Source organism: Mobula hypostoma, chromosome 13 (genome assembly GCF_963921235.1).
Source record: "Mobula hypostoma chromosome 13, sMobHyp1.1, whole genome shotgun sequence".
NCBI lineage: Eukaryota > Metazoa > Chordata > Chondrichthyes > Myliobatiformes > Myliobatidae > Mobula > Mobula hypostoma.
Window position 1 is genome coordinate 866,220 of NC_086109.1, and position 27,209 is coordinate 893,428.

The following is a 27,209-nucleotide window of genomic DNA, read 5'->3' on the forward strand; positions in this document are numbered from 1 at the left end:
GCAAGAGACAAGGAGTTGGAAGGACCCTTTTCTGTTTGGGTGCCTTTGACTAGAGGTATTCTGCGGGTGTCAGTGTATGCCAATGATTTGGATGCTGGAAGTGATGACTTTGTGCCCATATTTGCAGATGATATAAAGTTAGGTGGAGAGGCAGCTAGTGCTGAGGAAGCTGGGAGGCTGCAGAAGGACATAACACATTTTAGGAGAATGGGCAGAGAAGTAGCAGATGGAATAGTGTGTCAGGAAGTGTAAGGTCATGCAATTTTGTAGAAGAAATAAAAGTGTAGACTGTTCTCCAACCAAAAATCTGAGGTACAAGGGACTTGGGAACCCTTGTGCAGAATTCCCTAAAGGTTTCAACTTGCAGGTTGTCAGTGGTGAGGAAGGCAAATGCAATATTAGCATTCATTTCAAGAAGAATTGAATATAAAACCAGGGATGAAATGCCAAGACATTATAAAGCACTACTGAGGCCTCACTTGGAGTACTGCGAGCAGTTTTGGGCCCCTTATCTGAGAGAGGATGTGCTGACATTGGAACAGGTTCAATGCGGGCTCATGAAAACGATTCGAGAAATGAAAGACTTCTCAGATGAGGAGTACTTGATGGTTCCGGAACTGGACTCGCTGGAATTTAGAAGAATGAGGGGGGATTTCGTAAGGCCTAGGTGGAGTGGATGTGGAGAGGATGTTTCTAATAATGGGGAGTGTAGGACCAGAGGGCACAACCTCAGTATAGAGTCCATTTAGAACAGAATCGAGGAGGAATGTTTTCAGCCGGAAGGCGATGAATCTGTGGAATCTGTTGCCACAGGTGACTGTGGAGCCAGGTCATTGCATGTACTGAAGGTGGAGGTTCATAGGTTCTTGATTAATCAGGGCGTGGAAGTTTACAGGGAGAAGGCAAGAGAATGGGGTTGAGAGAGAAATGGATCAGCCATGATGAAATGGCGGAAGAGATTAAATGGGCAAAATGACCTATTCTGCTTTTATGTACAGTACATCTTATAATCTCGTGGTTTTTAAAGTGGCTGCAGAGGCTTACAAGATGGTAAACAAGGCATATGACATGTTTGCCATTATTTGTCGAGGCTTTGACATCAAGGCTCAGAAACTTAAGTTATAACTGTATCAAACTCCGGTTAAAACACATCTGTAGTATTGCATTCAGTTCCGGGTCCCCACTTCAGGAAGGATGCTGAGGCTTTCAACAAGATGCAGAAGGGGTTTACTAGGATGCTGCCTGGAAAAGAGGGCTGGTGTTATAAGGAGTGTTTGGACAAATGAAGGTTCTTTTCTTTGGTGCGGTGGAGGCTAAGGGAGACCTGTTAAAGGTTTATAAGATTATGAGAGGCACAGATAGAGCCAGTATCTTTTTCCCTGTAGTTGAGTTGCGGGGGTGGGGGGGTAAATTGGTGTGCTGGGCAGGTTTATTGTGCACAGAGTGTGCTGGGTGCCTGGAATGTACTTGCCAGGAGTGATAGTAGACGGTGTTTAAGAGTTTCTAAGATAATAAACAGGAACGTGCAAGAAATGGAGGGATATGAACATTCTGTAGGTAGAAGGAATTGGTTTAGTTACTAGCTTCACTAGTTAGGCACAACATGGTGGGCAGGAGGACCCGTTCCTCTGCATTACTGTTCTGTGTTCTATTGTGGATAGTCTGACCTCCCCTCCTAAGGAGAATCAACATGTGACAGAGGGACTGCAGTGAAGGCTCCTCAGATCAATTTCCAGGTTTGGGGAAGATCATTTGTCACATGAGGAGAGATGAAGCAGATTGGGACTGTCCCCTCTGTAGCTTAGAAGAATGAAAAGTGCTCTCATTGAAATATCCAAACTCCTGACAGGGTTCGACAGGGAGGGTGTTCTGCCTGAGTGTGCATGGCTTTGAATGAGACTGAAGCTTCTTCTGCACTGTCCCATCAGAAGCTCACAGGGCACGGGTTAGACACAGAGTGAAGCTCCACTGTCCTGTGACACACTCCCAGGACACGGGTCAGATATAGAGAGAAGCTCCCTCTACACTGTCCTGTCACACACTCCCAGGGCATGGGTTAGACATAGAGAGAAGCTCCCTCTACACTGTCCTGTCACACATTCCCAGGGCATGGGTTAGCCACAGAGTGAAGCTCCCAAAGCATGGGTTAGACATAGAGAGAAGCTCCCTCTACACTGTCCCATCACATACTCACAAAGGACAGACGCAGAGTGAAGCTCCCTCTAAACTGTGCTGTCAGCTCCTGACTTTAGCACTCTTTACCTGGTAGGCCATTTCCCATTCCGAGTGCCAGTCCATCCTTGGTCCATTGGACAATGCCAGAGTAGTTGAAAACAGCACAGGAGAGGAGGGCACTGTCTCCGGCCACCACAACCTGATCTCGGGGCTGCTCGGTGATTCGTGACCCGCTCACTGTGGAAAGAACACAAGCTGGACAAACCTTTCACAGTGTCAGTGAGAGAGGGTCAGTGATGGGGAAGGAGAGTGATAGAGGAACAGTGAGTGAGGAATGATGTGAGGGTTAGTATTGAGGGGGCTGTGAGAGCTCCACCCTGTGGGAGCAGTGGTAAAGTTAAGGAGAAGAAGTGGTGGGTTTCTGTGAGTAGTGAGGGACCAATAGTTAAGTCACTTCTATGTTTTCTATGTTTCTATGTTTAAATCAATTGGCTGAATTAATTTATTTTCTGTGGTCCTTGTTTGCCGTCAAACTCAATCTTGTTTATAGCTACCTGCTGCCATCCCTATGCCTAGCTTTTCCTCTGCTCCCTTTTTCTCTCTCTCCCTCTCTTTCTATCTCACACTTTCTTCCTTTCCATAAGGCTCTCCTTGTTTTCTATCCCTGCTTCTTATTCACTCACCTCCTGTCTGTCTCTTTTTCTTCTTCTGTGTCTCCAACTCCTTTTGTTATTCTGAACCTGTCAACCTCTCTATATCTGTTCTTTCTCTTTTCTCACCCTGTATTGCCCCATCCTCACGTTCTCTTTCTCTTTGTGTCTCTGTCTCTTGTTGCTCGGTGTCAAATTTCTCGGCTCTTCCCTGTCAGTGTGCCTTTATTTGTCTCTCTTCCTCTCACTGTTCATCTCCATCTCCCTCAATCCTTCTCTCCCTCTCTCTCTCTCTCTCTCTCTCTCTCTCTCTCTCTCTCTCTGCTCACCTGTTTCCTTGTCTCTGTTTCTCTACTCCTCCTCTCTCAGTGACCCAGTAAGTGCAAGGATTTGAACAGAGAGCCTTTTATTCCACCCGTCCACTCTCAGAAGGCTTTTCAGTCTCCCTGCAGGCTTGTGCAGTCTTTGCTTGCTGCACTTGCTGCTTTGCAGTTTGGAATGCCTTTCTTCTGCATTGTAAGCCATTCCTCACTGCCCTCGAGCAGTCTTCCTATTTTTAAACACCACCAGTCCAAGAGGATGCAGCAAGGAAGGCGAAAAAACTGAACACAGTACCATCATGGAGATTTCACAAAGAGCAACAGTATCTGAAACCTGCAGTCTCACCACTCTCTCCTCCCCAAACCTGTACTCTGATCTCCCATTCTCTACTCCCCTTTCTCTCATCCCCTCTTGCTCTTTTTTCTGATTCTTCTCTTTTTCTGATCAGCTCTCTTCCTCTCTCTCTCTCTGATTCCATCCCTTCTCGCTGTCACCTCCCCCTTTCATTCCCCCTCTCTCTGATCCTCCTCTTGCTTTCTGCTTTCCCCCTCCTCTCTTTAATTTTCTCACAGCCTTCCACTCTCATCTCTCTTCACTCCCTCCACCTCAGACCTCTCTCTCTCTCTCACCCTCTTCCTCTCCCTGCCCTCTCTCTCCTCCTCTCTCTCTCACTCCTGCCCCTTCCTCTCCCTCCCCCCCTCTTCCCCCCCGCTCCCTTTCCCTCTGCCCTCAGCCCCTCAGATCATTCTACATAATTACCATCCTCTGAGTAAAAAAATGTTGCCCCTCAGGTCCTTTATATATTTCCCCTCTAACCCTAAATCTATGACCCCTAGTTTTAGTGATGACAATTGCCATCCACCTTATCACCTCATCACTTTAATCTTCTTCATTCCAAGGAATAGAATAAAGTCCTAACCTATTCAATTATTCCTTATAACTCCTTGTAAATTTTCTCTGTACTCTTTCAACCTTAATTAATCTTTCCTATAGGTAGGTGACTAAAACTGAACAAAATAATCCAAATTAGGCCTCATCAATGTTTCATGCAACTTCAACAGCACATCCCATCTTCTGTACTTGATACTTTGAATTATGAAGGCCAACATGCTAAAAGATTTCTTTACAACTTTATCATGATGTGACGCCACTTTCAATGAATTATGGATCTGTATTCCCAGATCCCTTTGTTCTACCACACCCCTCCGTGCCCAACCGTTCACTGTGTAAGACCTACCCTGGTTGGTCCTACCAAAGTGCGACACCGCGCACTTGTCTGCATTAAATTCCATCTGCCATTTTCAGCCCATTTTTTCAGCTGATGCAGATCCCTCTGCAAGTCATGATAGCCTTCCTCACTGTCTACTACACTCTCAATCTTGGTGTCATCCAAAAATCTGATGACCCAGTTAGCCACATTATCATCCAGGTCATTGATACAGATAACAAACAACAAAGGACCCAGCACCCATCGCTGCAGCACACCAGCCTCTATAACCATCTAATACCACTCTGGCTTCTCCCATAAAGCCAATGTCAAATCCAGTTCATTACCTCATCTTGAATGCCGAGTGACTGAATCTTCTTGACCAACCTCCCATGCAGGACCTTGTGAAGTGCCATGCCAAAGTCCATGTAGACAACATCCACTGCCTTGCCTTCATCCACTTTCCTGGTAAACTCTTTGAAAAAAACTCTGTAAGATTGGTTAGACATGACTTATCACATATGAAGCCATGCTGACTATCCTTAATCGATCCATGTCTATCCAAATACTGCAGGTGAAACCCAGAGGAAAGACTCGCTGTTGCCCCAATCAGTGTACAGAATGTCCGCCAAAAATGAGACATGAATTGAGGACAGTGATCCAACGCAATGTCCACTGGAAATCCATGGATCCTGAAGACCTGATGCAGGACAATCTCGGCTGTCTCCACTGCAGATGGTAGTTTGTCCAAGGCAATTAATTTGCAGGCCTTCAAAAAATGAAATATAGTTACCTTGATGACGGTCTTCCCCTTGCAAGGTGGAAGACCCGTAACAAAGTCCATGGAAATATATGCCCATGATCTGTCCAGGAGAGGTAGAGGGCGAAGGACTCCTTTAGACTGAGTGTAGAGGGCGAAGGACTCCTTTAGACTGGGTGTAGAGTTCCTTGTCCCAGACACACACCTCGCATGCCAGCACGTATTGTCAGATCTCTCTTGTCAATCCAGGACACCAGTATCTTCTCCTGATGATCTTGGCGATCCTGTCAATCCCTGGGAGAGTGGTCATTCTTGATATGCGTCCTCATTGAAGTACCTGAGACCTGATGGAATTTGGAACAAACAGATGACCTGGAGGATTATTCTTGGGAATCTCTTCTTGTGCCTGGGCCTTGTGAATGAGTGTGTCAATTCCCTGATAAATTGGCATGATCTTTTTAGCTTGGGGCAAAAGAGAAGGCTGCTCTTCTCTTTCGAGTTCATCGAACTGCTAAGACAAGGCATCCAGTTTCTGTCTCTTTGACCCTAGTCAATAGGTCAGGATGACATTGAAGCAGTTAAAGAAAGGAGACCACCTGGCCTGCCTGAAATTCAGGCTTTTGGCCTGCTGAAAGTAAGCCAGGTTTCTAAGGTGAAATAGGTTCCATACAGTAAAAGGATTCTTGGGCCTCTCAAGCCAGTGATGCCATTCCTCCAAAGCCAACTTGACCGCAAGCAGGTCTTTACTTCTGATATCGTAGTTCACCTCTGCCAGGGATAATCGCCTGGAGAAGAATGCACACATGTGCAGTTTATAGTCCGAAAGTGTCCATTGAGACAATACTGCGCCCACTCTGACATCCAAAGCGTCCACCTCCATGATGAAGGGAATGTCTGGGTTAGGTGAAACCCAAATGGGAGCTGTCATGAACTGCTATTTGAGCTCTGCAAAAGAAACCTTCACTTCAGTAGTTCAAACAAAAAGACCTGTGAATCTCTTAGTGCTGTCAGCTGAGCTATCACTGCACTAAAGTTCTTGATGAATTTTCTGTAAAAGTTGGCAAATCCCAGGAATCATTGGACTTGTTGCATATTGGATGGTTATGGCCAATCTCTTAGTGCCTGTGTCTTAGTAGGGTCCATCTTGAGGTTGCCAATTGAGGTGATAAAACCCAAAGATGAAACAGTGTTTTCATGAAATTCAGATTTTGCCAGCTTGTCATAAACTTCATGATCTAGAAGCCTCTTTAAGATATCTCTGAATTAGATAACATGATCCTTCATGGACTTCCAGAAAATTAGGATATCATCTTAGATGAAGACATACTTCTGGAGTTCATGTAATTTATAAAGGCCTGCAAAATTACTGATGCATTTGCAAACTCAAAGGGCATGACCAGGTACTCATAGTGGCCTTTCAGTGTGTTGAATGCGGTCTTCCACTCATCACAGTCCTTTATGCGGACCAGTATATACACACTCTTACCCCTTGGAGAATCACAAAGGCAATATTCATGAGTGGAAGGGGATAATGCTCTTTGGCCGTTATGCAATTCAGCACTCTATGATCAATGCATGGCCGCAGGCTCCCGTCCTTTTCCTGTATGAAGAGGAAACCTGCATTGGCTGGTAATGTGGAGGGGCAAATGAATCCCATGGCAAGAGCCTCCTTTATGTACTCCACTTCTCTCCGGGCCTGAGTCCAACCAACCCTGTGGAGGACAAGTACCAGGCAGTAGATCTATATACAGTCATAGGGTTGGGTAGGTGGAAGTGTCAAGGCCTTTCCCTTGCTGAAGATCTCTTCCAAATCCTCGTAGACGGAAGGGATTTTGACCAGCTTGGGTCTTGCTTCCACCCCTGAACTTCACTCTGAGGATGACTCTTGAAGCTCCATAGGTAGCAGGGGTGATTCAGCAGACCTCAGAATCTCATCCATAGTTTCACTGGAGTCTTTAGTTGAAACAGAGACAAAATCAGAGTCCAACTCCTCATGCGTATCTTCAGACAGCGGCAACAATGTGCGACAAATGGTCTTTGTGCTCCTGGAACCAGGTTTGAAGGATCTACATTTAGGAGCCTTTCCCTTACATGGGAATTGGCAACTGGATCCCTTAGGCTTAGCTGCTAGAGTTTCAGACTGCTAGGGCACCTCCTTGGCTTGCTCCTGAACTCGAGGCCCTCTCTCTCTAGTTCTAGCACATCCCTATCTAGACAGGGTCATGACTTACACAGTCCTGTTGGCTGGAGCTGGCTTGTCTACTGTTGGAGGCAGGACTGGGTCTCCCAAAGGCTCCAGATTACCCTGAACAAAAGTCTGCCTCATCGTCATCTGCTGTTCTCGAGATAGCCTGATAGGCAGAACTCTAAGCTGAAAACAAACCCTCTTGCAATGACTGGACTATGCAATGGTCCTCCCTTCTTTCCAGTTCATGGAAGGGTTATGCTGGGGCAACCAAGGGTGCCCAAGGATCAGGTTTTGTGAGGAGAATTGATGATATAGAAACAAATATTCTCTGCATGTTCCTCTATCCTCATCTGCAAAGCCAATGTCTGCTGTAGAATCTCCCTGGAACCAAGTGGACAGCCATCCATTTGGCCCGCAGCCGACCTGCTTCCCCACAGTAATAGCAGCAACTTTGACTCTGATGCTAGGGTTTCTCATCAGTGGATAGTCTTGTGCAACCAATTTGCATGGGCTCGACAGGATCCTGAGGAGGAGATGGACTGGTCATTGTCTGTGGTCAGGAACTGGAACTGCGATGTATTGAGGTCATGCTCGGGCTAGACCTCTTTGACATCTTGAGATAGTCCCACTCTTGATCCACCAGGCAATTATTGAGGTGGATGGACTGATCAATCATAGCCTCTAAGCCCTCTACCAGCTCTCTCAAGGCAAGGGCATCCTTTAGTTCACCTTGGAGTCTCGATGGGCCGAATAGCCGACTTCTGCTCCTTTGTCTTATGGTCTTATGGCATTACAGAGTGGCCAAGGTCTCCCTGTTCCAGCCAATCTCTTCAGCCAAAGCCCAAAACTGAATGGTATAGTCAGCAGCTGACGGATTGCCCTGACACACCTTCACAGACAATCCGAGCTCTGTTTGCTCCAGCAGGATGATGCAACACCCTCTCCGTGGTGGCCATAACTTCCTCCGACTGAGCAAATCTCTGAGCTCTGCTCCCAATGCACGATGGGCCAGACTGGAGCTCTCCCGGTCGGGAGAGAGATCACAAAAGTCCACCTTTCCGTTCTCCATAGGGAAGCGGGATGGCCAGATTTCAAACATCAATGAACAGTGAGTGAGGAAGCTGCAGCAAGAACCCAGTTCACTGCCGAACCTCTCTGGGCTCTGAAGATGGACCGGCTCCATAGAGTGACCAACAGCCTCACCTGTGGGATTCTGGCTTCCTTTTAACAACAGTTGGCACGTGGCTAATATGGCAGGAGAGTGGGAACCAGTATGATAGAGCTGAGGATGAGCCAGCAGGTTTACAACTAGATGATGGGTGTAACACGAATGTAAGAAAGGACAAGCCAGTGATTAGGTACAAATGCAGACAGAGCAAAGAGTTAAATTGTACCACAGAGACAAAATTCAAAACAGCGAGGAATGAGGACTGAAGGTGGACAAGTGGTTAAGGCGACGGTCTAGTGATCTGAAGGTGCTAGTTTGAGCCTCAGCTGAGGCAGCATGTTGTGTCCTTGAGCAAGGCACTTAACCACACATTGCTCTGTGACGACACCAGTGCCAAGCCGTATCAGCCCTAGTGCCCTTCCCTTGGACAACATCGGTGGCATGGAGAGGGGAGACTTGCAACATGGGCAACTGCCGTTCTTCCATACTACCCAGGCCTGCACCCTGGAAACCTTCCAAGGCGCAAATCTATGGTCTCACGAGACTAACGGATGCCTATTATTATTATTATTAGCATTTGAAATAAGGTTGATGAACTCATTCATCAGTATGATGTTGTGGGCATCACTGATGTTGTACCAACCCTTCAACCAAATCCAAGATCAATCTAAACCTTCCGTCTCACATAGCCACTCCATTTTTGGAAGGGAAACTTTGAGGTAATGGGGATAGGGGCTCAGTCTTGACCCACAGAAACTGAATGGCCCCTGCACTTGTTGGAAAGCCACAAATCTATAATTGATGAGCCCCTGCACTCCTCACTCTACAGTTACCCTCCTTCTCTTCCCCCTCCCCCTTCCCTGAGGAAGGAGGATGGTATGGGCAAGGAGTTTTGGGACCCCAGCACTTCTCCCCTCTCCACCGAATGCCAACAAACCCCCCCTCATTGCAACACCAAAAGGGACCTCACAGGTCAGTATGGTAGTATTGTGATTAGCACAATGCTTTACAGTACGGGCAATGCTGGTTCAATTCCCACCGCTGCATTAAAGGAGTCTGTAAATTCTCCCTGTGAGCATGAGGGTTTCCTCTCACAGAGAAAAGATGTACCGGTGTGCAGACTAATTAGTCACAGTAAAATCATCCGGTGATTAGGCTAGCATTAAATTGGGGGATTGCTGGGTGCTGTGGCTCAAGGGTCTGGAAGGGCCCGTTCTGTGCTGAATCTCAGTAAATAGATACCCATTGGAAGTTATGACTCGGGTGACTGTGTGTCCTTTTTGAATCATAAAACACAGAAAGAGGCCCTGCAAACCACAATGTCCATGCTGTTCCTTTCTCCAATCTACACCAATTCCACTTACCCACATTAGTACTGTGCAAGCCTATAACCCATGTCAGTGTCTACCTGACTCTAGCAACTCCCCTGGCAGCCAGTTCTAGAAATCAACCACTCTCTGTGTCATAGCAGGATACAGTACAGAAGTGATCATTCGGCCTAACAACACTCAAATGCCCATTTACACTCATCCAGTGTTCATACTTCTAACTTCTCCCACATTCTTATCAACCTGAGATCCACTTTAAGCCAATCTTTTCAACCTACATGCTCATTTTTAACAACCTGATGACGGGAGAAAGATTCTGGTGGTAGATCCACACCATGATTCCTATAATTTTATACCCTTCTGTTAGGTCTCCCTTTGGCTACCCCCCTCCTTGTTCACCTCACCAGTGCATCACTCTTGAATTAGAACTCAGAACAGTACAACAGAGGAACAGGCTCTTTGACACACAATGTGGCACAGAACTAATTCAACAAGTAATTCAATGCCCAACTAAACTAATCCCTTCTGTTTACATTCCTCCAGACCCTACCCATTCATGTGCCATTCTTTGAGCCTTTAACACTAACACTCAAAGACCAGTATTTGTTCCACTACCATCCAGAGAGCACATTCCAGGTACCCACCACCCCCAGTGTAACAACACTTCTGCCCCTCTCATCTTAAATGCATTCCATCTAGTGGAAAAAAGATGTTGCGTACTCCATCTGTGCCTCTCATAATCTAAACTTCTACCAGATCTCCCCTCAGCTTCTGCTGTTCAAGAGAAGACAACCCAACCTTCAGAGACACATGACCTCTAATCCAGGCAGCATCTGGTAAACCTCTTCTGCACCCTCTCCAAAGCCTACACATTCTTCCTATAATGGGGTGACCAGAATTGAATACAATGCTCCAGATGTGGCCTAACCAGAGATAGATGGTATAAAGCTGCAACACAGGTTCCTGAGTCTTCAACTCAATTCCTCTAAGAATCATGGCAAGCACGGCACCACGTACCCTAACAATGCGCAGCCACAGACTTCGATTTCAAAATCCCTTTGTACCTCAACTGTGCAGAGACCTACATTGCCTGCTATCTCCCAAACTGCAAAAAACATTGCATACAGAAGTTGTGTTCTATACTCTATTTTGTTGTGATTGAATAAGTCATTGCTGAGGCCACACTTTGATTACAGTGTACTGTTTTGGTCACCCTGTTATAGCAAAGACATGGGAAGACTGGAAAGAATACAGAAATATTTATTAGGATCTGCCAGGTCTAGAAGGCCTGAGCTACAGTGGAAAAATTTGATGGGCTAGGTTTTGATTCCTTGGTATGTAGGAGACTGAAAGGTGACCTTATAGAAGCATTTAAAATTATGGAGAGGCACAGATAATGTGGTTGGGAACAGTCTCTTCCCCAGGGTAGGGGAGAAGGTGGATGAAAACACTCATCCCAAGGGTAGGGGAGAAGGTGGATAGGAACAGTCTTCCCCAGGGTAGGGGGAAGGTGGATGGGAACACTCATTCCCAGAGTAGGGGAGAAGGTGGATGGGAACACTGTTCCCCAGGGTAGGGAGGAAGGTGGATGGGAACACTGTTCCCCTGGGTAGGGGGAAGGTGGATGAGAACACTATTCCCCAGGGTAGGGAGGAAGGTGGATGGGAACAGTCTTCACAAGGGTAGGGGAGATGGTGAATGGAAACACTGTTCCCCAGGGTAGTGGGGGAGGTGGATGAAAATGGTCTCTTCCCCAGGGTAGGGAGGAAGGTGGATGGGAAAACTCATCCCCAGGGTAGGGGGGGAGGTGGATGAAAACAGTCTCTTCCCCAGGGTAGGGGAGAAGGTGGTTGGGAACACTCTTCCCCAGGGTAGGGGGAAGGTGGATGTGAACAATCTTCCTCAGGGTAGGGGCGAAGGTAGATGGGAACAGTCTTCTCCAGGGTAGGGGGAAGGTGGATGGAAAGTCTTTTCCCCGGGGTAGGGGAGCGTCAGGTAGGGAGGGAGGGTTTGATAATGGGAGGGAGTGGGTTTGGAGAGGAGAAGGATGTGCAAAGAGAAGGGGTAGGGAGTGAGGTGGGAGAGGGAAGTAGGGAGGGAAAGGGGAGGGAGAGGGGAAGGTGAGGGAAGGGGAGAGGAGATGGAGAGGGGAGGGTGTGGGGAGAGGAAGGGTGGGTGAGGGGAGGGAGAGTTGAGGAGAGGGAGAGGAGAAGGAAGGGGGAGGGAAGGGAAAGGGGAGGGGAGGGAGCGGGGAGGAAGTGGGGAGGGAGGGGGAGAGGGGAGGGAGAGTGGAGGGAGAGGGGAAGAAGTGAGGAGGGGGAGGGATAAAGGGTGGGAATTGAGAGGGAGAGAGGTGAGAGTGGAGAAGAGGGGATGGAGTATGGAGGGAGAGGGAAGGAATGTGGAGGGAGAGTGGAGAGGGGAAGGAGGAGAGGGAGGAGGGAAGGAGGAGAGGCAGGGAGGAAGGAGGAGAGGCAGGGAGGAAGGAGGGAAGCAGGAGAGAGAGGGGAGGAAGAGGGGAGGTAGGGGAGGGAGTGGGAATGGTGAGGGGAGGGAGGGGGATGGAGAGGCAAAAGGGGAAGGTGAAGTGGTAGGAAGGGGGAGGGAGTTGAGAGGAAGGGAGTGGGGAGGGGAGGGGAAGGGGAATGTAAGTGAGGGAAAGGGGAGGGGAGGTTGAGGGGAGGGAGGGTGGAGGGAGATGAAAGGAAGTCAGAGGGAGTGGGGAAGGATAAAGAGAGGGAGTTGCAAGGGAGAGTGCCGGGGGGTGAGGGGAGCAAGGGGGAGGGGGAGGATAGGTGGAGAGAAAGGAGAGGGGAGGGAGAGGGGAGGGAGAGGGGAGGGAGAGGGAAGGGAGAGGGAAGGGAGAGGGAAGGGAGAGGGAAGGGAGAGGGAAAGGAGAGAGAAAGGAGAGAGAAAGGAGAGAGAAAGGAGAGAGAAAGGAGAGGGGAGGGAGTGGATAGAGTGGAGGGAATAGCGAGGAGAGGGAGTGGAGAGAGGGGGTCAGTCTGGAGAGTGGGGAGAGGGGAGGGAGAGGGTAGGTGGAGAGGAGGGTGCAGGGATTGGTGAGGGAGAGGGGAGGGAAGGGGGTGGAGAGGAAGAGAGAGGTGAGATAGAGGCGAGAGGAGAGTGAAAGTGGATGGTGTGGAATGGAGGAAAGGGAGAGAGGAGAGGGAATGGGGAGAGTGGAGGGAGAGGGGCGAGAGTGGAGGGAGAGGGGAGCTAGTGGAGTTGAAGAAGGGACGGAGAGGAGAGGAAATGAGGACAGCGGGGTCTGGGGAGAAGGGAGCAAGACGGGAGGAAATTGGGAGAGGGGTGGGAGAGGGGAGGGAGAGGGGAGGGAGAGGAGGGGGAGGGGAGCAAGAGGGGAGGGAGTGGGGAGGGTGAGGGGAGGGAGTGGAATGGCTGAAAGGTGGAAGTGGAGGGAGGTGGCAGGGAGAGGGGAGTGGGGAGGGAGAGTTGAGGGTGTGGGGAGGGAGTAGTGCGGGTGTGGGGTGGGAATGGGGAGGGAGCAGTGAGGGAATGGGGAGGGAGAGGGAAGGGAGTAGGGAGGGAGAGGGAGGGAATTGGGAGGGAGAGGGGAGGGAATGAGGAAAAGGAGGAAAGGGGAGAACGTGGGGAGGGAGTGGAAGGGAGTGAGAGCAAGAGGGGAGGGGAGGAAGAGGGAAAGGAGGGTGGAAGGAGAGAGTAGGGAGAGAAGAAGGGGGGGTGTAAGGAGGGAGTGGAGAGTGAGAGGGGAGCCAACCCGAGGTATGAGGGAGTGTGATGGAGGGGTAAGGGAGGGGGTCTGAGGGATAAGGTTTGGAATGATGCATGAGCAAATGGGTAGGAGTGGGTAGGAGGGATAAGAGAGGGGTCTGAGGGATGAGGTTTGGAATGATGCATGAGGGAGTGGATGGGAATGGGTAGGAGGGATAAGAGGGGGGTCTGTGGGATGAGGTTCAGATGGATGCATGAGGGAGTGGGTGGGAGTGCGTTGGAGGGATGAGAGGGATCTGAGGAATGAGGTTTGGAATGATGCATGAGGGAGTTGGTGGGAATACATAAGGGGATGTGGGTGTAGGGTGGGAGTGCATAGGAGGGCTGAGAGAGTCAGTAGGAGTGATGAAGTTTGGGACAGAATTATGAGGGAGCAGGGAGGATTAAGGGTGTGAATAGGAGGGAAGAGAGGGTGGGAAGGAGGGATGGGGGTAGGTAGGAGAGATAAGAGATTGGGACAGAGGGATGAGGGAGTGGGTAGGAGAGTTGAGGGAGTGGGACAGAGGGATAAGAGAGTGGGACGGAGGGATGAGGAGATGGGTAGGAGAGTTGAGGGAGTGGGACAGAGGGATAAGAGAGTGGGAAAGAGGGATGAGGGAGTGGGACGGAGGGATGAGGGGGTGGGTAGGAGAGTTGAGGGAGTGGGTAGGAGGGATGAGGGGTGGGTAGGAGGGATGAGGGAGTGGGTAGGAGAGTTGAGGGAGTGGGACAGAGGGATAAGAGAGTGGGACGGAGGGATGAGGGAGTGGGACGGAGGGATGAGGGAGTGGGTAGGAGGGATGAGGGAGTGGGTAGGAGGGATGACAGAGTATAGGGAGTGTGTGAAATGTTTGATATTCACAGACAGATTGACTCCATGTGCTTATATTTCCTAGTTCTGCTGCCTCGGGAGAATCAGCTCTTGACACACATTGCCCTCATTCCTCTGGGCTGAATCAGACTGCTGGAGGCGTTCACATCTCTCTCCAACCCTTCCTCACTACACAAGCCTTGAGCAGAGAATGAGAAGCATGAAGCATCAGCCCCTCATTCCCGCTGCCCCATGCACTCAGACCACGGCTTCTCTTCCACCTCAGTGTTGTGTCCTCAGTTTCCGTGACAGCCAACAACCCAGCCCCCTCTTGCAGGGTAGTACTGAGGGGTAATGAGGGGACAGATGCAGAACCTGGGGAGGGTGTGGAAAGTGATTCCAAGATAGGGAGTGAGAAGCGGTGGAACTAAAAGTGCTGGGCTGGTCCTGTGGGAGCACAGAATGTGGAGAAGGTGGAGGGGGGTGTGGTGTAATAAGACCAGGGTTGTGGATGAGAATGCACTCTGGGGAGGGGTGTGAGGGGAACACAGTGTACATGGGGGTAAGGGGTGGATGGTGATGGTCTAGGAAAGCTGCTGGGGTGGGGGGCTCTCAAAGGGGACAGTGAACTGATGGCATGACAGCCAGAACAGACCAGATGGGCCAAATGGCCTACATCAGACATTGGAGAGGCTGGTGACTGACAGTGAAGAGGTGTTGTCATCACAAGTATTCATAATTAACTTAATGTTAAATGGCACCTAAATCTCAATACTCTGCTGAATTTTATCATCTCCTTTGATTAAGATAGACCAATTAAGCACCAGATGAGGCTCTTTCTGGCTCTCACTCCCTCATCCTCCCTCTCCCCAATCTCTCCCTTCCCTTCCTTTCCCCTACCCTCTCTCCCACTGTCTCACCCTCCATCTCCCCTCGTCCTCCCCCTCCCTCGTCCTCTCCCTTCCTCATCCTCTCCCTCTCCAACTCTCTTCTCCCTCCCCTCCCTTTCCCTCTCCCCTCCTCTCCCTCATCCTGCCTCTCCCCAATCTCTCTCCCACTCTCCCCCTTCCCTTCCTTTCCCCTACCCCCTCCCACTGTCTCCCCCTCGTCCTCTCCCTCTGTCTTCTCCCTCCCCTCCTCTCCCCCGTCCTCTCCCTCTCCCTCCCTCTCCTTCTCCAACTCTTTCTCCCTCCAACTCTTTCCTCCCTCCCTCCCTGACCCTCTGCCTCTCTCTCCTCCACCCTCTATCTCTCTCTCATCCTCTCTTTCTCCTCCCGTCTCCCCCTCACTCACCCTCCCCTCCTCTTTCCTACTCCCACTCTCCCCACTCCTACCTCTCATCTCCCCATTTCCCCTTCCCCCATTTCTCCTCCCTCTCCCATTTCTCCTCCCTCACCACCTCCCCTCCCTCCCCCTCTCCCTCCCCTCACCCTCCCCTCTCCTTGTCCCCCTCAACCCCTCTCCCCCACTCCCCCACCCCTACCCCTCTACCTTCCTCCCTCCCTCCCTCTCTCTCCAACTCCCTCTCAACCCATGAGAGATCATAAGACATAGGAGCAAAATTAGGCCATTAGGCCTATCAAGGCTGCTCCGCCATTCAATCATGGCTGATTCTTTCTCCCCTCCTCATTCCTATTCCCCAGCCTTCTCCCCATAACCATAGATGCCGTGTCCAATCAAGAACTTATCAAGCTCTGCCTTAAATACACCCATGTACCAGGCCTCCACAGCTGCCCGTGGTAACAAATTCACCAGCCTCTGACTGAAGAAATTTTTCTGCATCTCTATTTTAAATAGACAACCCTCTATCCTAAGGCTGTGTCCTCTTGTCCTAGACTCCCCCTTTATTGGAAACATCCTTTCCACATCTACTCTGTCTGGTCCTTTAAAAGTTTGAAAGCTTTCAGTGAGATCACCCCTCATTCTTCTAAATTCCAGCGAATACAGACCCAGAGTGATCAAAGTTCCTTGTATGATAACCCTTTTATTCCTGGAATCATCCTTGGGAACCTCATCTGAATTCTCTCCAATGGCAACACATCTTTTCTTCAATAAGTAACCCAAACTGTTCAAGATACTAAAGGTGAGGCCTCAGCAGTGCCTTATAAAGCCTCAGCATCACATCCATGCTCTTGTATTCTAGACCTCTTGAAATGAGTGCTAACATTGCATTTGCCTTCCTCACCACTGACTCAACCTGCAAGTTAACCTTTGGTGTATTCTGCACGAGGACTCCCAAGTCCTTTTGCATCTCAGGTTCTTGGATTTTCTTCCCTTTTAGAAAATAGTCTGCACATTTGTTTCTACTCCCAAAGTGCATGGCCATGCATTTTCCAACATTATATTTCATTTGCCATTCTCTTGGCCATTCTCTTAATCTGTCCAAGTCCTTTTGAAATAACCAGAGAGGAGGTGATTTCACTCAGGTCCACTGCCTGAGTAGAAAAGGGAGCAGAGAGTCACGGCAGCATAATACAGTTTTGACCAGCAACCAATCCATGTTTGAGATTGATTAGCAAGGGCAAATTAAAGGAAGACGGGGTAAGCACAGCGGCCGTCGTCTGAGTGGACAGAGTCAGACTGGTGATCTTGAGGCTTTAGCTCTTCAAGGCTTCAGTCAGAGGAAGTAATGAAAAGGAAAAGCTCCAGCTTAAGTTTTTTTTCCTTTCACTTTTTTACATATACTCAGCTAAGACAGTAGAGAGGCCAGGCAGGATAGTTGAATGCTCCTCTTGTGGGATGTAGGAAGGCAGGGAGACCTCCAGTGTCCCTGACCACTACAGCTACAAGAATTGCATCCAGCTGCAGCTTCTAGCAATCCTCATTAAAGAGTTGAACCTGGAACTGGATGAACTATTGAACTGCATGATCATTTAGGAGGCTGAAAGGGTGATAGATTGGACCTATAGGGAGGTAGTTACACCCAAGGTACAGGACACAGGAAACTGAATGACAGTCAGGAAGGGGGAAGGGATTGGGGAGTGAATTGCACAATACCCCCGTGGCCATCTCCCTCAACAACAGGTAAATTGCTTTGAATAATTTTGGAGGGTGGGGGGGGGGGGGTTGACCTAACAGTCACAGTGGTCAGGTCTCTGGTACTGTGTCTCCCTCTGTGAGTCAGAGGGAAGGCCAGAGAGAGGCACGCTCTGATTTGTTTGTCAGGGGAATGGACAGGAGGTTCTATGGGCAAGAACAAGATTCCCGGACGGTTTGTTGCCTCCTGGGTGCCAGGTCCCGGGACATCTCGAATCGAGTCTTTAGTGGGAGGATGAACAGCCAGAGGTCGTGGTCCATGTAGGTACCAATGACAAAGGTAGGATGAGTGACAAGGTTCTGCATTGAGAGTTCTGGGAGTTAGGTGCTAAGTTAAAGGGCAGGGCCTCCTGGCCTTCCCTCTGGTCTCATATTGCTACCTGTGCCATGTACTAGAGAGGCTAGACCTAGGAAAATTATACAGTTTAATACGTGGCTAAGGTGTTGGTGTAGGAGAGAGAACACAAGATTTTTGGGTCAGTGGACTCTCTTACAGGGAAGATAGGACCTGCTCAGAAGGGACAATTTGCACCTGAGGGGGACTAATATCCTAGTGGGAAGATTTGTTAATGCTACATGGTGGGGTTTAAACTAGAGTTGCAGGGGGATGGGAACCAGAGTGCCAGAACAGGTAATGAACAAGTTGTGGAGGCAGATGCTGGTAAGACCTCAGACATATTTAGGAGTCATAACGTTGAGCATGGGACTAGTGACCTGAGCATTATTTTTCAATGTAAGGAATATCGTAGGAAAGGCGGATGAGCTCAGTGCATAGATCAACACTTGGAATTATGATGTTGTAGCCATTAGTGAGACTTGGTCAGGAGGGTCAGGACTGGCAGCTCAGAATTCCAGGGTTCCATTGTTTCAGACATGACAGAGCGGGAAGGATTAAAGGAGGAGAGGTGACATTACTAGTCAGGGAAAATGTCACAGCAAAGCTCCATCAGAACAGACTGGAAACCTCGACTAATGAGACGTTATAGGTGGAACTGAGAAATAAGAAAGGTATGACCATATTAATGATGCTATATTACACCACCCAACAGTCCTAGGAATTGAGAGGAATAACTCTGTAGAGATCGCAGGCTGTTGCAAGAAATATAATGTTGTTAGAGTAGCTAATTTTAACTTTCCACATATTGACTGGGATTCAATACTGTAAAAGAACTAGATGGGACAGGAGTTGTCAATTCTGTTCAGGAAATTTTCCTTCATCAGTACGTAGATGTCCCAACGAGAGAGTGTGCAATACTGAACCTGTTATTAGGGAATGAGACAAGGGCAGGTGACAGAAGTTTGTGTAGGGGGACATTTGCATCCAATGACCACAATGCCATTAGTTTCAAAGTAAATATGCAAAGGTTGAGATTCTAAATTGGAGAAAGGCAAACTTTGATGATATTAGAAATGATCTGGCAAGTGTGGATTGGGACAGGCTGTTTTCAGGCAAAGGTGAGTTTGGAAAGTGGAAGGAGCTCAAAAACTAAATTTTGAGAGTACAAAGCTTGTATGTGCCTGTCAAAATAAAAGGCAAGGCTAATAAGTGTAGGGAAGCTTCATTTTCAAGAGATACTGAGGTCCTGGTTAAGAGAAAAAGGGAGGTGAATAAGAGGGATAGGCAAGTAGGAACAAATGAGGTGTTTATGGAGTGTAAGAAATGCAAGAGAACACACAGAAATCAGGAGGGCTAAAGGAAGGCACAAAGTTGCTGTAGCAGACAAGGTGCAGAATCCCAGGGGATTCTACAAGTATGTTAAGAGCAAAAGGATTTAGAGACACAGTTGGTCCTCTAGAAGAACAGATGTGTGGAACCAAAACAAATGGGGGAGATCTTAAATGCATACATTACATCTGTATTTACTTGGGAGACAGATACGGAGTCTATAGAAGCGAAGCAAAGCGGCATCAACTTCATAGACCCTGTACAGATTACAGAGGAGGAGGTGTTTGCTACACTGAGGGAAATCAGGGTGGATAAATCCCCAGGGCCCGACAACTTGCTCCCTTGGACCCTACAGGAGGCAAGTCAGAAATTGCCAGGGCCCTAGAAGAGATATATAAATCATCCTTAGCAACAGGAGAGGTACCAGAGGATTGTAGGATAGTCAGTGTTGTTCTGCTGTTTGAAAGAAGGCTCTAAACATTAAAAAGGAAATTATTGGCCTGTGAGTCTGATATCAGTTGTGGGAAAGATATTGTAAGGTATTCTAAGAAACCAGATATATAAGTATTTGGATAGACATGGAGTGATTAACGATTATCAGCATAGTTTTGTGCATGATAAGTCATATCTAACCAACCTTAAAGAGTTTTTTGAGGAAGTTACCAGGAAAGTGGTTGAAGCAAAGGCAATAGATGTTGCCTCCATGGACTTTCACAAGGCATTTGACAATGCCATGTGTGCGAGTCTGGTCAGGAAGGATCAGTCGTTCAGCATTCAGGATGAGGCAGTAAATTGGATTAGACATCGGCTTTGTGGGAGAAGCCAGAGAGTGTAGTAGAGGGTTGCCTAGCAGACTGGAGGCCTGTGACTAGTGATGTACAACAGGGATCAGTGCTGGATCCTTTGTTGTTTATGACCTGGATGATAATGTGGTTAACTGGATCAGCAAATTTGCGGATGACACCAAGATCGGGGGTGTAGTGGACAGTGAGGAAGCTAGAAAAAGGGCTTAAATATGGCAGATGGAATTTAATGCAAACAATTGCAAGGTAGGTCCTACACAGTGAACGATAGGGACTGAGCAGTATGGTAGAACAAAGGGGAGGGAGGGAACATCGACTCAGACTGTGAGAGTCCTGCGTTGGGCATTTTCATGCCTTACATGGTGCAGATTGGAAGTCTGTGTGGGGCGCCACTCCTCACACAGACACTAGAGCAATGTGCCTTGCTCAAGGACAGAAAACACGCTGCCACAGCTGAGGCTTGAACTAGCGACCTTCAGATCACTAGACGATCGCCTTAACCACTTGGCCATGTGCCCAACACAAAGGGATCAAAGGGATCTGGGAATACAGGTCCAAAGTTCTTTGAATGTGGCATCACAGGTAGGTGGGGTCAGAAATAAAGCTCTTGGCACATTGGCCTTCATAAATTAATGTATTGATGAGCACAGAAGATGGGATGTTATGTTGAAGTTGTGACAGACGTTGGTGAGGCCTAATTTCGAGTATTGTGCACAGTTTTGGTCACCTACCTACAGGAAACAAGGTTGAAAGAGTGCAGAGAAAATTTACAAGGATGTTGCCAGGACTGGAGGACCTGAGTTATAAGGAAAGATTGAATAGGTTAGGACTGTATTCTTTAGAACATGGAAGATTGAGACGAGATTTGATACAGGCATACAATATTAAGAGGGATTTAGATAGGGTAAATGCATGTAGGCTATTTCCACAGAGGCTGGTTGGGACTACAACTGGAGTCATGGCTTAAGAGAGAAAGGTGAAAACTTCAAGGGAAACATGAGGGGAAACATCTTTACTCAGAGGATTGTGAAAGTGTGGAATGAGCTGCCAGCACAAATGGTGCATGTGAGCTTGACTTGAACACTCAAGAGAAATTTAGATAGGTATATGGATTTGGTTTTCATGGATTTTGGCATGGATTAGGTGGTACAGCCATTTCCTGTTGCTGCACTTCTCTGTGACTCCCTTGCCCTCTCTACCCCCTGTCTCCCCTTCTCCCCCTTCCCCTTCTCCCCCCTCCCTCTCCCTCCTCCTCCACTCTCCCTCGCTCCTTCTCCATCTCAATCTCCCTCTCCTCCATTCTCCCTTCCTCTCCCCTCCTCCCCTTTCCCTCACCCCTTTTTCCTCTCTATGTTCTCTCCCTCTCCCTCCCCTTCCCCTTTTCCACATCCTCATTCTCTCCCCTCTCTCCCCTTTCCTTGCTCTGTCTCCCCTCTGTCTTTCTCCCTCTCCCTTTCTCTCATCCTCTGTCTCTCCCTTTCTTTCCAGCTCTGACAAAGTGCTGCAGGAACTGAGTGGTTCAGGCAACATCTAAGGAGGAAAATGAATAGTCAGCATTTCAGCTAAAAATCTCTCCCTCCCTTTCTCCCCTTCTCTTACCCACCCCTCTAGATAGATAGATATACTTTATTGATCCCAAGGGAAATTGGGTTTCGTTACAGCCGCACCAACCAAGATTAGAGCTCTCTGTCATTCTTCCCTCTTTCTCTCTCCACATGGCCCCCTATCATTCTCCCCGCAAGACCCTGCCCCAGATTCACTCCACAGAGGGACCCTGAAATCCAAACTAACCGTGTTGTGGGAGCACCATCTTGTTGGGAGGGGTGAAGAGAGAGGGTTGATGAACAAGGCTGGTGAGGGAGGGGCAATCACTATCTGTCTGGGGAGATAGAACTAAGGGAAGTCTGTAATTTTAACTCTCCCAGTCTCTCTCTCTCTCCCCCCTCTACCTCCCCTGCTCTCCCTCTCTCTCTCTCTCTCTCTTTCTCTCTATCTCAGGAAACACTGACTCCTGACATTACTCCACCCCAGGCCTCTGCCCCACACCGAGGCTCAGTGCGTAAAGTGCGGTGAGCTTTGCCTGGGGGCTGGATCTACTGGTCAACCCACACAATCTGTTTCACAGGGCAGATCCAATTTAAGGAGAATGGGCAAGGAGTTAAAGTCAGTGAATGTGCCTCTACCTCCACAAGCTCCCTGCTTTCTGAGGCAGTAAACTATCCGCCCATGCCCAGCTCTCCCTCTTCTCTCCTGCCTCTCGTCCAGATCTCCCTCCCTTCTCCTGCCTCTCATGATTCCCAGAGAATGGAATGTGCAGAATTTCCTGCCAGGCTCCTCCTCTGCCTGCCGGTAACCCAGGGCAACCCTGGCCTCTCTCAGAGCAGGCCGAGGACAGCAGGGTGAAGTATTGGTGGGGCAGAGGTTCAGATGGGAGTTGGAGGCTGGGGTGGTCACAATCCACAGGAGCCCGCACCCTTTCATTATACATCCTCGTACCTCATCTCTATTTGCTGGGTCTCTGATTCATTCTCTCCATTTTTGACAGTACTGTTACTGCCTTGCCCAGTTTACCACCCTCTTGCCATATCTTTCTCCTCACCTCTGTTTCTATCTCTTTCTCCTTCCCCTTGTTCTTACCCTGATTCCTCCTTTTCTCTCTCCTGCTTCCCCCTTCCTCTCTGCACCCTCTTTCCCCATGACCCCTCCCTCTCTGCCCCTTCCCTCTCTTCTCCCTCTGCTTACACAGTTGCTCTTTCTGTTCTATCTTCTCCCTCTCTCTCTCATCTCTCCCTCTCCCACTCTCTCTCTCTCCCCGTTTATGCCACACCATTGCTCTCCACTATTGACAAGCCATGCCACTTTCATCTCACTACTCTTTGAAGGCCCTCATTGTTCAATTAGTCAGGATATCCAGGCAACACAAATGGAAGACGGTTCCTGATCCCCAAAGCCATGAGGGCTGAAGGACTGGGCTAGGAACATGGCTGACTGGAAGGGGAAGGCACACGCAGAAGGCAGGTAACATGGTGAACTTAGTACACAGTAGCCACTCGTGCTTAGCTGAAGCATCGAAGACAAGACCAGGAAATGAAGCTGAGAGCAGGGTCTGTTACTGTCCCTGACTGGGGTTTCTGCAAAAGATAGGGAGGGGTGCAGAAACACATTGTGCAAGAGATCAGGTTTAAACTTGAGTCTCTGGAGCCGTGACATAGAGGCTCTACACACTACTTCTCTGGGTCGCAGACTTATCTTCCAAAGAACTGGAAAATCAAAGCAAAATTAAATATGCATTTGGCTTATTTTGTACTTCCTTCAAAAGTGACAGGCCATTCTCCACATTGCCTCTCTGTGTCTGTCTAAATCTCTCTGACACCTCCCCTGGCAGTGTGTCCCACATATCAACTCCTCTGTGTAAAATAACTTCCCCTTTCAATCTCCTTCCTGTCATCATAAATCTCTGCCCTCCCGTTTTTGATATCTCTATGATGGGGAAGAGATTATATTGGCTATACCTGCACCTCTTACATAATTCACCATACTGGTGAATCTCCTCTGCATAGTCCCCAGTGCAACCACATTCGTCCTCTCACAAGTCTTCCAAGGGCAGCCTAATCAGTGTTCTGTACCACTGAAACATAACATCCCCACATTTGTATTCCATGCCCAACTTGTGAAATCAGAAACCCCTACTATGGACCCATGTTGCCACTCTCAGTTTATCAACCTTCCTTGGAGCCCTACTATTTACTCTACATGTCTTACTCCTATCTCACTTCCCAAAATGTATCACCTCACACCTGTCTGACAACTTTCTATTGAATTTATATCCCACTGTAGTCTTAGCAACCTTCCTTCCTATTCTCAATACTGCCAACTTTCATGTCATGCACAAAATTACAAATAATTCCTCTACATTCACAAACACAAGAGGTTCTGCAGATGCAGAAATCCAGAGTAATACACTCAAAATCCTTCAGGAACTCAGCAGGTCAGGCAGCATCTATAGAAATGGATAAAGAGTCAATGGTTTGGGCAGAGATCCTTCATCAGACCTCAACCCAAAACATCAACTCTTTATTCCTTTCCATAAATCCTGCCGGACCTGCTGAGTTCCTCCAGCATTTCACTGTGTTATCCCACATTCATATTCAAGTTGTTGATGTGACATAGAGCAACCAACAGTGAAGGTTCCAGTACCAATCTCTACAGTATACCATCAGTCCCTGCATGCAACGACCCTCTGCCACTCTTCATCAGGCAACCCTTAGATGCTATGTGCCGTGATCTTCTGAAGCAGCCTTCCATGCCATGCAGCACTTGTCAAATATTTTACTAAAGTCCATAGAGATATCTCCTATCACAGCTGAAAGACAGGGAGAGGCAAACACCACCAGTCTACAAATTATGACATCAAACATCAATTCAAGCTTCTCATCACACGGGTCAGACCCAGAGTGCAGCTCCCTCTGCACTGTCCCATCACACACTCCCAGGACACGGGTCAGACCCAGAGTGCAGCTCCCTCTACACTGTCCCATCACACACTCCCAGGACACGGGTCAGACCCAGAGTGCAGCTCCCTCTGCACTGTCCCATCACACACTCCCAGGACACGGGTCAGACCCAGAGTGAAGCTCCCTCTACACTGTCCCATACACTCCCAGGGCACAAGTCGGACCCAAAGTGAAGTTCCCTCTAAAATGTCCCATCACGCACTCCCAGGGCATGGGTTAGACATAGAGCGAAGCTCCCTCCAAACTCTCCTAGGACACAGTTCAGAGTAAAGCTCCCTCTATGCTGTCCCATTACACACTCCCAGAACATGAGTTAGATATAGTGATCACAGGAACACTGTAAACTGGGAGAGGTAGTAATGAGGGAGCACCAGAGGGTGGGTAAAATGCTGAGGAAGCTCCTAAGCCCAGCTGAAAATTTGAGGGAGAGCCTGGCAGGAAGAGGGAGCTCCAGATTGCCACTGTTCTCTTTTTAGACTGGTGGTTTACTGATCTCCTCAAAGATCCCCAAAACTCTCATGGCAAAGGGGTGGTCTCCCCAATCCATTGTAAAATTGTTCACCATGTTGACTGAAACACATGACCGCGGCCTTGTTCTCATCTCTGCGGAGGAATCTTGTTATGCACGCAGTTGCATTTATACATTCAAACAGAGCCTACATTCCATGAAGGCTCTTGTCAGTATTGAAGTATTTTTGGGATGTTGTGGGGCAATTCAAGGGGCTACATCAATTTCATAAGTCCTTTTCCCGGGTGAAGGGTTAATTCCCTATCCACTCCAAGGGCAGTAAATGCTGGGAGAACAGAAGTCAGAGACTGATCAGAAAATGTGCAGAGATGGGGATGGGGGTGGCAGTAAGTGAGAAAGAGAGGAGGGAGAGAGAGATAGAGGGGAGAGAGAGGGAGAGAGAGAGCATGAGAAAAGGGGAGAGAAACAAAGTGACAGAATGAAAAGGAAAGGGAGAGAGAGAGTGAAAGAGAGAACGAGAGAGAGAGAGAGAGAGAGAGAGAGAGAGAGAGAGAGAGAAATGAAGCAGTAACTGGAGAAAGTGCCAGAGAGAGTTCAGTAAGGACTGGAAAGAGGGAGGGACAGGGAATGTGATGGTGGGATGGAGAGAGTGGAACCCAATGACAGCCAGAAGCATGGGGACTGAAAGTAGATGAAGACTGGGGTGGGGAGAAGGAGTTAGAAAGTTGGTTTCCTTCTTCCTACCTGCAGTGGTGGTTCCGAAGCAGAGGATCCAAATCACAGAGCGAAACATTTCTTGTTACAATCCTCAGTTGGGTGGGTGGGGAAGGGAGTGGTGGGGATGGGGGTTGGGGTTGGGTATGAGGGTAGGGAGGGTAGAAGAGGGGGAGGTAGACAGAGAGCAAGAAAGAAAGCAAGACGGAATGTTCCTGGCAGGAAGTGCTGGAATTTCAGGCAGTCTCCAGGAAAATGAGACTGAGAGAAGGGAAAAAAAAGTAATTTTTTTGGGGGGGATTAGCAGGGGATGGGAGGACTGTGCCACTGTGGACAGAGAGAAGGGGTGTGATGCAGTGAAGTTATCTGGTCCCGCACAAAAGCTTCTTTTCTCTCTCACTCAGTCACCACCCCCTTCTCAGTTCCTCACACTCCTCTCCCCCACCCCCACAGACCTCGCTCCCCAGCCCCTGCGAGAGGGAGGGGTGAGGTTTATGTCTGCAACTGCGGGGTAGTTTAATTCACAGTCTTTGTGGGGCATGAGGGCAGAAGGAGATTGTTTACTTGGCTTTGATTTACAACCCCTTTCCCCAACCCCCCACCCCCACTCTTCCCGCTCTAATCGTGCTGATGTGGAATGTGAGTGGATTCAGCAGAGATCCAGTCCCAGCCCGTCACAGAGAGCGAGAGAGAAAGACACACGCAGGCTGAATCTGACCACAGAAACAGAGAGAGGAGGGGAGCCACAGAGGGACAGAGGGGCGATAGGGTGAGATAAGGAGGGAAGTGGGAGGAGGGACATGACAAAAGTGAGAGTGAGAGGTGTGTTGTGGGGGTGTTCGGGGAGAGGGAGAGAGCAGGAGATAGAGAAAACAACAGACACACACACGCACGATTAATTGACTTTCCGTTTCTGAGAAAGAAACAGAGATGGAGGGGGTCGGAGGTGGGGAAAGGGACCAGAAGGTGTACAGAGAGGAAAGCCGGTGGGGGGGAAGGGAGACCGGGAACGAGGGAATGACGGTAGGGAGGGAGAAGGCGACAAAGTGGGTGGATGACAGAGGATGGAGGAAGCGGTGAAAAGCTGGGAGGGAGGGTGAGGGGCAAAGAGAGGCTAGGAGGGAGGGTGAGGGGCAAGAAGAGAGAGGAGGGGAAGCAGGGTGAGGAGGGAGGGAGTTTGGGAGGAGAGGGATGAAGGCAGGAGGAAGGTATGAGGCAGAGAGGACGGAGGTGGGGGAAGGGAATAGTAGTTGAGGGAAGCATGGGGGAGGGATTGGGAGAGGGAAGGGGACGGGAAGTAGTAGGAGTGGAGAGGGATGTGGAATGGCAGATGGGAAGAAGGAGGAGGGGAGGGGAAGGAGGAGAAGAAGGAGGTGGAGGGGAGAATGGGGATTGGGGGAAGGGAAGGGAGGTGAAGGAGGGGGAAACTGAGGGAAGTGATGGGGATTGGAGTGAATGGAGTGGAGGAGAAGGACAGGGTGTAGAGGGAAGGGCAGTGGTGAAACTGGAGAGGGATCAAAGGAGGTTCACAAAAATGATTCCAGGATTGAATGGCTTGTCACATGAAAAGTGTTTGATGGCTCTGGGCCTGTATTCACTGGAATTCAGAAGAATGAGGGGAGACTCCATTGAAATCTATCAAATGGTGAAAGTCCTTGATAGAG

The 27,209-nt window shown here is 48.9% G+C and overlaps 1 protein-coding gene across 3 annotated transcripts in view; it reads right to left on the minus strand.

Moving 5' to 3' along the window:
* LOC134355354 (kin of IRRE-like protein 1) overlaps positions 1-27,209 on the minus strand; it is a 152,546-nt gene that overhangs the window by 109,918 nt on the left and 15,419 nt on the right. Inside the window, exons 3-4 of one of the 3 annotated variants that reach the window (XM_063065120.1) lie at positions 10,923-10,939; positions 2,263-2,408 (exon numbers count right to left, since the gene is read on the minus strand). In XM_063065120.1, the coding sequence (XP_062921190.1) occupies positions 2,263-2,408; positions 10,923-10,939 (163 nt within the window). Of the gene's footprint in view, positions 1-2,262; positions 2,413-10,922; positions 10,940-25,575; positions 25,926-27,209 lie in introns of those variants that run through there. The other 2 variants (XM_063065118.1, XM_063065119.1) reach the window with 2 other exon arrangements.